The sequence below is a fragment of the Brachycentrus maculatus genome, unplaced genomic scaffold, assembly GCF_059751285.1.
Source record: "Brachycentrus maculatus isolate JH-2025_06_01 unplaced genomic scaffold, ASM5975128v1 h1tg000218l, whole genome shotgun sequence".
Lineage (NCBI taxonomy): Eukaryota > Metazoa > Arthropoda > Insecta > Trichoptera > Brachycentridae > Brachycentrus > Brachycentrus maculatus.
Window position 1 is genome coordinate 378,621 of NW_028280969.1, and position 10,219 is coordinate 388,839.

At 32.8% G+C, this 10,219-nt stretch overlaps 1 protein-coding gene and 1 long non-coding RNA gene across 2 annotated transcripts; both read right to left on the reverse strand.

Moving 5' to 3' along the window:
* Positions 1-1,678: 1,678 nt before the first annotated feature.
* LOC148306941 (uncharacterized) lies at positions 1,679-5,618 on the reverse strand. The gene is made up of 9 exons (XR_015837920.1): positions 5,499-5,618; positions 5,366-5,410; positions 5,134-5,168; positions 4,813-4,880; positions 4,155-4,225; positions 3,930-3,981; positions 2,694-2,732; positions 2,444-2,511; positions 1,679-1,803 (listed from the first exon to the last, which is right to left on the reverse strand). It is a non-coding gene; the product is annotated as an uncharacterized LOC148306941 (long non-coding RNA).
* Positions 5,547-9,777, reverse strand: RpL15 (ribosomal protein L15). Its single transcript, XM_088264168.1, has 5 exons — positions 9,751-9,777; positions 9,177-9,358; positions 7,775-7,911; positions 6,765-6,875; positions 5,547-5,862 (listed from the first exon to the last, which is right to left on the reverse strand). Exons 2-5 carry the CDS (start codon positions 9,346-9,348, stop codon positions 5,668-5,670), a joined length of 615 nt encoding a protein of 204 aa, XP_088120294.1. The 5' UTR covers positions 9,349-9,358; positions 9,751-9,777; the 3' UTR covers positions 5,547-5,667.
* Between the last annotated feature and the right edge of the window lie 442 nt (positions 9,778-10,219).

Genomic DNA, 10,219 nt, shown 5'->3' on the forward strand with positions numbered 1-10,219 from the left:
CCATTGTGGGTTTTATTGTTTAAAGTATTTATATACTTGAAAACCCTGCTAAAAAAATACTTAAAAACAGCGTTGTATTTCAAATTCCGCTATATTCATGGAACTTGCCTTCTGACCCATATCGGCCAATCAGAGAGCGGGGATGGGTCAAAAATTAAGATGACGTCGTTATCGCTTTGTGTTTCGTGTTTTTTTTTTAAATACCGAATAATTTTCCAAAAAAATGGGAAAATTCTCTATTTCATAATATTTTATCTAAAGATAGACAAATATTTTAAACATAAATGTTACCCGGAGAATTTTGCATTTTTTGTAAAATCAACTCACATGGATCTGGCAGATTTTGAAAGTAGGCGACGCATACATTTAATTACTAAATGTCATTACTTATACAAATTTATTACTATGTCTCGTGTCACTCACTACCACAGGCTGGATAATTATTTGAAATATTCTAGAACTTGTAGAATATTTCAATCTTCCTCATCAGTCTTGGTCGCTTTCAGAATCGCGTTTCATTACAAAAAACATGATATTTTCGTCATTGCCGTATACTTTTCCACTAGGTAGAGACATGTTTATAATGATAAAAGTTATAACAAAAACAAATCCTTTCATTAATTGATTGGGCAGTCACTTTATGGTAAAATCTATCCATTTTTTAATAATGTTTTACTTAGTAAATACCACTATTTCTTAACTCGTAAGCTGCGCATCGCAACGATTAAAGTTATAACAAAAACACATTCTTCAAGTATTTGAAGCACCGCACAATAAACAAAGAAAATAAATAAAGTACAAAAATATAATAAAACTCCGTGTTACACAATCACTGTTAGTTATCCTTCTAGTTCCACGCAGTTGATAAATATAATAATGATTAAAACATTTAATGATAATTTAGATCGCCTATATCGATTGAACAGAGTATAAGATACCGAGAGCACGCGATGAACACGAGACGACCAGAAGCATTTACGATAAAGTTGACACTAAATACAAATAATTTAGATATTTTATGCCAATAAATCAGAACTAATTCATCCATACCTCAGACCAAATTTAAGTGCAAAAAATTATCCATGTGTCTTATTAAAATTATTCAGTGTAAAATCACCAATATTTATTTTCACTACCCGCCCCCTGGGAATCGAACTTGGGACCTCCAGCATGGTAAATGAACACGCTAACCATTACACAACGGAGGCGGACAGTTATGAAATTGGCAAAACAAAACACATCTAATTATAAACTACTGGAAATTGAAAATTTGCACTGGAAAATAATTTCTGACAAAACATTTTATTGTAAACAAGTGTGAAGTGGCAAGTGTCACACGTATCAGATAGAAATATAACTGCAAATGGGGACAGGCGAGCAGGCTCAGATTAGCTGAGAAACGTTGGCCACCCAAGAACATCTCATCAAAGGGTAATAATAAGTAGTTAAAATTAAAAGTACAATCTACACTGCCAATTAAGAACATAGTAAATATACCAATTCAATTATTAGTGAAGAGTTCCTTATGAACTACGAATTAAAAAAAAAAATCAGCATTATTGACATAATGGATCAAAATCAATGAATCTGGTAAAATAACACATAAAATTTGATTCTGGTAAAAATCACATTGTGTAATTACAATGTTTTAACTTAGCAGGGCAGAATAAGAGATATATTATTTTTCATTTATTTAATTAATATCAATTATAAAATTTTACAATAAATTATGAGTGTACTTATAAGATAACAAAGAGAATTATTGGAATGTAGAAGATGGTGTGACTTCAGTGACTGACAAATCTGAAAAAAAAAATAAAAACATTAAATATTTTGTCGATGAAATGAATGAACTATAGATATAAAAAAGAAAATTGTCCCATTCTGGATTGAGAAAGCAGTCACTGTAAGTACTGGAATCTCACCTAGAAAGGCTTTTCATCTCCTTCCTTACGACCCCCAAACTGATCATATAAACAGAGTGGTATATTACTGGTCTCCAGAAGTTGCTTCAGTAAACGCTCAAATAATTTGAAACTGAATGGACAATAATTTGAAGAAAAAAAATAACAATTTCACTTATATTTTATATACAAAATAAGGTGCTACAATATTTCAAAATAAACTTAATTTTTTGCTGACAAAATGAAATGTTTTCTATATTTTTAATAGTAAATTTTGTTACTATGATTTTATTTAGTTTATTTCTGTTATTTTTATTTGAAATTTCAGGCATATTATCAAATTATCAAAACTTTTATACCAAAAAAAATTGTTGGAAGGAATTAGAATAAAACTATTTTTTTACTATGGCAATATTCAAATAAACAAGCTTTTTCAAACTTTTTACACATTGTGTTTTGTATTACAAAAAATATATAAGTTTTGTTCTTTCAATTATTTTTTTAATCCAAATTTATCTGCTGTATTATCAATATCTTACCATTAACGAGTACGCTCTTCCATTGACAATATTATTCAGCAAACGGACCCGGATGTAATCTTCGCAGTCTGAAATAAAATTGTAAAATTAGTATTCCCACATTGAAAACAAAAATAGGAAAGACATGGAAACACTTTCAGACATCCACGGAAGTTTAGTTAATCACTATAATTCATACTTCTGAGATAAAAGAGTATCATCACAGTAATCATTTTAAATATTTTTTAAAAAAGATAAATAATATACTCACTTAATGGTGATGATTTTGGTCTCATTTTTTCTTCGACACCTAAAAAAAGTGAATACCGAAATTAATTAAATGCAGAAAAAAATATTGCTTGAAAATTAAGTTCCTCAGTTTAATCTATAACAAAAAAAGACCTTCTAAAGTAAAGCAAAACATTAACTGATAGATTTCATTGTTTTATACTAAGGGTGATGATGTTTACATAACATAATGATGAACAATAGTGCAATACATATAGAAGACTGTTCACCATGTCGCTCACCGTTTTCAACAACGTCATATCGCTCACTCCTTTCAAGAACGTCATAAATCAATAAACTTGATTTTTCAGGAGAACGTTTTTAAAGTTTAAAAATATAACACAATATATTAAAAATAAATAGCAAGCCACATATTGAACTTTTTACTATGCAACAGATCTTATTAGGTAAAACCTGAAGGTTTTTTCTCCATTTGAAAAATATTTAAAATATTCAAAAAAATAATTCAACAATAATTTTTCTTCAAAATGCAAAAACAACACTTTCTGTCCTGTAGCGGGTAAATATTAAGTAAAAAATGTGCCTCTTTTGCTGGGATATAGTACATTTTCTGGGCATTCCGAAAACATGCACAACTGAAAATTTACGATTTTTGATTTATGTCGTTCTTGAAAGGAGTGAGCGATATATCAAATAACTATTTTTCAGGAGATCATTTTTAAAGTTTAAGAATATATACTAAAATGTATTAAAAATAAATATCAAGCCACATATTGAACTTTTTACTGTGCAACAGATCTTTTAAGGCAAAACCTGAAGGTTCTTTCTCCGCTTAAAAAATATTAAGTTTATTTAAAAAAATAAATAAACAACTTTTTCTTCAAAATGCAAAAACAACACTTCTGCCCTGTAGTGGGTAAATATTTAATTAAAAATATGCCGCTTTTGCTGGAATATAGTACATTTTTTGGGCATTCCAAAAATATACACTGAAAATTGAAGATTTTTGATTTATGACATTGTTGAAAGGAGTGAGCGATGTAATTATTGTGAGATAATTTAGTAAATGACAATTCAATTAAATATTTTTATCCCATTCTGGATTGAGATATCAGCCATGGATAAAAACTGCGATCTCACCGAGAAAGGCTTTTAATCTTCTTCCTTCAGACTCCCAAACTATACTATCGTATTCAGCGTGGTATATTTTTAGTCTCCAGAAGTCAACCAAAATTTTCAATAATCAAATAAAACTCACCATTTTTTTCATCTTATTTTGGGAGTTCCATTTTGTATCCTTTGATTTCAATCTAGAAAAAAAAACAAACCATAAAAAATCCGTAAAATATGAAAACAGTCAATTGTTCTCAAGTAAAAATTTCAGAAGTTAGGGTATATTTATCAACATTGATCTTCAGAATGGTGCATGGGTTATCATCATAAAGTTTAGAATGAATATATATAATGAAAAATGCATACTTACAGCTGAATGGAGAAAGCAGCCAGTTCTGAGACATCTTTTCATATATCTCTGTATGATGACCAGATAGGTTCCTAAAATAAATAAATAAAAATTATGAAGCGCTTAAATCATGCACAAATAAAATTGATAAAGAGAGACAAGCTTCAGACATCCACGGAAGTAAAAAAAGTCATAGTTCTATCTCTATAAAACTCGGAAAATGTTTGAGAACAATTATCATCATATAATATCGCTCACTCCTTTCAAGAACGTCATAAATCAAAAATCTTCAATTTCCAGTTGTGCGTGTTTTCGGAATACCCAGAAAATGTACTATATCCCAGCAAAAGCGGCATATTTTTAACTTAATATTTACCCGCTACAGGGCAGAAAGTGTTGTTTTTGCATTTTGAAGAAGAGGTATTGTTAAATTATTTTTTGAAATATACTAAATATTTTTCAAATGGAGAAAGAACCTTCAGGTTTCACATAATGTGTTGCACAGCAAAAAATTCAATAAGTGGCTTGATATTTATTTTTAATACATTGTATTATATTTTTAAACTTTAAAAACGTTCTCCTGAAAAATCAAGTTTTTTGATTTATGACATTCTTGAAAGGAGTGAGCGATATAATGTATGTATAAATTTAAGTTTTTAACATAGTGAAAATGACTTACATCAAGTGTGAAAAGATTTTCGGCACTGAAATTTTGAACGGTTTTCGCAGACTCTTTTCGGCACATTTCTGTAAAGAAAATTAATCAAATTGAATTTCAAGGTAAGGAAAAAGTAAAGTAGTAATGCATAAATAGTACTTCAGACATCCACGGAAGTAAAACCAATCACAGCTTTAATTCAATATAAAACTCAGTATGTTTAGAGAAATGTTATCATCATGTCAAACTATTTTTAAAAAAGAGCCCTGGTAGGCACTGAAATATATTTTTTTAAAAGCAGATAGGCATCGTTTTTTTTCAAATATAGAAATCTGAACCAACCTTTATATCTTCAACCGATTGGATTATTGCAGGACCTGATAAAAAAATAAATATATTTAGAAAATAATAATAATAAATACAATAATCATAATTTATATTTTATTTTAAAAATTCAGATATTTGAGAAATGGATAATCACTTTGATTCATTTGATTACACTTTTAATATGAGCATCATTTAAAAACAACTATTTGATAAATTAACGCAAGTATTTAGTTTGAAGAATACACACCTGGATTTTGTGCGCGATTTACTTCAAGGGGTTGAAGAAGATTACCTAAAAAAAAACAAATAAATAAGAAAACAAGGCATTTGATATAATACTGTTGTAAAATATTGTAAATTATGTATCAATATTTACTCACTCGATCGGTTCATAAAGGTAGTAGAATCGATTATAAATTAAACGCCAATTGTATCAGAGGTATGTTTATTAATTAAAAAATAATCTTTAACATATCTCTAACGAGTGTCCACCACACGGGGTGACCCATGCAATGTAGGTTAGAATGTATGGTTCTCCCAGGTTTGAGCTTATCGCTTCCTGCGGAGCTGCAGGGTGTTGCGTCTGATCCAGGATGCTCTGCGGGATCCGCCGGTGGTCTGGCTGAAGCGCCTGCCCTTGCCCAGTCCTCGCGAGGACTTGCCGGCGGAGGTGAGGCCGCGAAGTTCCCTGTGCTTGTGCACGGCCTTCACGATCCAGTTGATCTTGGGGTCCCTTCGGATGGCCTGAAATATTTTACCCGTGTTAACTGAATTCTCTTACGACGGAGGTGGAAAACTATAATTTTCAACTAGTAATGGCTAATACTAAAAATGGTATAATTTTTACTTTGCTCATTAATAACTTTCATTGACTCAAAGGACTGAGTTTTGGCTAGCTATATATCGTAGTCGTACAGGAGAAAGTGACCCAACTACCAAAATGTAAAATGTTCAGGAGGGCCATTTAAGTCACTTTTGCTTGCCAAGAAAATAAACACCAATGCAGTTAGTCATTTTTAACAAGTCAATATATTATACTTCTAAGTTTAAAATCCTTTGGGATTTTTTCAGGGCAATATTAAGCTAGTAAGCTAGTAAGATATCAAATAGTCAACCATTACGTTTTTGTAAAACAATGCACTTGGTCACTTTCTCCTGTATGACTACGATATATGTGTAAATAATAAATATGTGTATATAATACACTTTTTTTTATTGTTTAATTATTTTGACACAATTATTCCAAGCAATTTTTTTTTATGAACAGAAATTTTAAGTTAAGAGGAAACCTCTAACTGAAATTGTTATGTAATTTAATTTATGTTCTGATATTTAAGATGGAATGTTTGGTTTGCCAATAAATAAAAATATTTTGAAAATTCTGTCAATATTCCTTTTTTTGTATGAATAAAATGTATTTATAGAGTAATGCTTACTTCAGATGGTTTGTGGGTTATTTTTCAACAGTACTCAGAGTGGTGCATACCAATCATCATTAGATAAAGCATTAATCAAACTTATAATTGATTATAATGAGTATGATAAATTTTCATATCTTATTAATCACGGCTAACACACAATACAATGCAAGTTGGACAATTTTATAATTTTACAGTAAACAAAAGAAAGTAAATGGGTAAACTTACATTGTGTGATGGGTCGATGAGGATAACTTCAAAGTATTTGTAAGAAGAATCCTGAGCAACCCAGTAAGAGTTCAGAACTCTCAGTCCACCACAACGCCTTCCAACACGCTCCTTAAAAACACAAATATAACAACCCATTACGAACAACTCGCCAAACAGAGACTATAGAACTCATTGCGTGTTTCTCCCAAATACCAATTACATGTTATTACTGAAAATATGGCTGTACAGCACGGCTGTCCAAACTTAAAACACAGTAAGGGACATTTTTTTGTAGTACGTTTTTTTTGCATTTTTGGACTAAGTACAAACTACTTAGTCCAAAAATGTAAAAAAAACGTACTACAAAAAAAATGTCCCTTACTGTGTTTTGAGTTTCGACAGCCGAGCAGTGCGGAGCTAAACCTCTAAATATAGTGTAATTTTATAAATGCTTACTTCAGATGGTTTGTGGGTTATTTTTCAACAGTACTCAGAGTGGTGCATACCAATCATCATTAGATAGAGCATTTTTTAGATTTTTTAGATTAACTGTATAGGTAACTTTTGAAAAGAAGGGTGTTTTCAACATTTTGTTATTTGTCAAGTGCCAGATACTAAAAAAATATAAACTAATGCAATGAGAATTCATTGCAAATTTTTCACAAATTAATGTAAATAATCAGATTACTTGAAACACTTTTGCGACTATAGCGAGAGAATATTACTTTACAGCTACGATGCTGTTGATTGGGATATTTGGAGAGTTGGCAAAAGATCTCCATGAGAGAACTGGCGATACCTACTCACGTCGCTTACCAAAAACAGCCTTCTGTGCAGAGACGTGCATTCTATACAGGCAGAAAAGCAGTGCCTACCCTGGTTTACTCGCGTTCAATTTATAAACACGACCAGTGCCTGCCGTGCCTTATCCTTACCCAACCCTAATTAAAAACTCTGCACGCCTCTTTCAAATATATACATTTTGTTAGAACCAACACACAGCAATAAAAGCCTAATGTAATAAATACCTCAGCCATGGACTGCAGTTTGCGTGTGGGCTTCAGCTGGTTGACTCCGTGGCTCTTGGGCTTGCCATAAGTGGCTCCCTTGGGCACTGGGCGCTTGCGGCCTCCACGCCGGATGCGAATGCGGAAGATCACGTATCCTGAAAAACACACGGTTTGATAAGCTAAGCAGAAAGGGGGGGGAGCAACCATACTGACAGAATAAGATCAAGACCAAATCATCGCCAACTATGATATATTAATAATATCATGCTGTCTCTTTTCTTTTTTACAGTTTAACCCAGGGGTTCCCAATATTTTTCAGCCCGCGGCGCACTTACAAGCTAAGTATTTTGTCACGGCGCCCTACATTAGTAAGCTATTTGGAATAGATATAGTGACTATATATATAGGGTCTTTCAATAAAGACTTTCAAACTTTCACAGTTAATAGCGACCATACTGTTGATGCCACATCTCTGACGCACACTTTGTTTTATTAAAATTTAAAAATAGAAAGCACTCAATGAAAGATCCTGTATATATTATAGTCGAAAGCAATAGGTACCTACAATAATAGTAGTTGGGTAGATAGGCACAAAAGTTAAAACTCACGAGGATCGACTCACGCCGCCCCTCTTTACTTTCTACGGCGCACCAAGGCGCCGCGGCGCACACTTTGGGAACCCCTGGTTTAACCTATTGGGTATATCTTTATTGATCTGTGTACATTGATCGATCTCTGTTTTTGGCCGATTTAAGCAAACAAAAACACTGAACATGTGTTTTATTTAGTTTGATTTCAAAGATAGCTGTCTATGAAAGTGGACAAATTTTACCAAAAATCCTATGCAGAAGAGATGCGCAGTGTTTTTGGTTGACTAAATAAGCAGAGGGATGAATTACTAAAAACATACCATGAAAAACTATAAAGATCAATATAGATGGACCGATTGGCATGTGCATAAAATAATGCAATAGCATGATAGTATGGATAGCCCGGTGAAATATTTAGTCAACCCTACAGGTAAACGACCGTGTAAATTTATTGTAACAATAGAGGGGGACAGGAACAGACAAAAGATACATCTCTTCTGATCCCGCATTACGGCTGTTCGTCGACCGAAACTACGCGACATCAATTCAATGAAAATGGTCTGACATTGTTTTTTTTCACACTACAGGTGGGGACTGACCGGGGCATTTCTTCGTAACGTAACGTCGCTTGCGGCGAGCGATCCTACTATGTATGGAGCGCTCGGCTCGCTGTACTGACTATACGAATGCTCGCATCGTAACGTGTTACGTTACGACGTAATGGCTCCGGTCAGTTTCCACCACGAGGTAACTCAAAGTATAACCTCACAATTCCCAATACCACAACCACATATTTTCAATACAAGTCATCAGAATCGATTGCAACTAACCTTGCTTGGCACGATATCCCAGTCTGCGGGCTTTATCGGGGCGAGAAGGCCTAGGGGCACGGTGCATCCTAGTCAACTGGCGATATTGCCACACACGGATACGCAAAAGATAACGCAGAACATCGCTCTGCTTCTTGCGGTACAACTCTTGAATATATCTGTAAGCGCCCATCGCGACAGACCTAGCAACAAAATCAATCTCAATTCATTGATCTGAAGTCACATCATCGGTCTGTACGCAAGCTGCCGCAAGCGGCAACCGCGTTTGCGCTTCGTATGATCACACACGGCATCTAAATGGACTAAATTGAAAAATTATTAACTCAAAAACTTAAACAAAAACGCTAGAACAAGTCCATGTGCGAAACTCCACGCACACACACATGCACACTTTCATTTTGACACTTCAGAAAACTACTAACGCACTCGATGGAAAAATTCTAGCGCTCGAAAAAATACTATCATGATTGATACAATAATTAAATTGCTCTTATATTTACTGAAATAAAAGTTTAAATAATCGAAGGATGGATAATATAAAACAAAATTTTCGAAAGCGGCCGAAAACCCGTACCTTCGCAATGACGATTTGACCGGAAAAGAATGGACAAAATATCTATCTGCAGGAAAGAAAATAATGTCCTGAAGCAACCATAGACATCATATTTTGTAGACATAAACAAAAATTTAAATAGGAAGGAAGAGTACTTACCTACAAAAGCTTAATTTTTTCCTCGTTAATATTGACTGTAGTAATAATTGAACTATTTATAAACCGAGTATTAATTCAAAATAAGTTTAAAAGGTAAAAGACTTATTGTATTCAACTATCAAGCTTCAAATCGGGGCATTCATAAATTATGAGAAGGCATGGAACTTTTATGACGACCATCATTTTTCACCCTATAGTAGTGTACTGGCTAGTGACTAATTACCTTTTTTCTCCTTTGAATATTAAAATTTACTTTAAATACTAGTATTCCTATAAGTAGAGTAAGTTTTAATAGTAATGTTAAGATGAAATAAATGTCACAGATCGATAA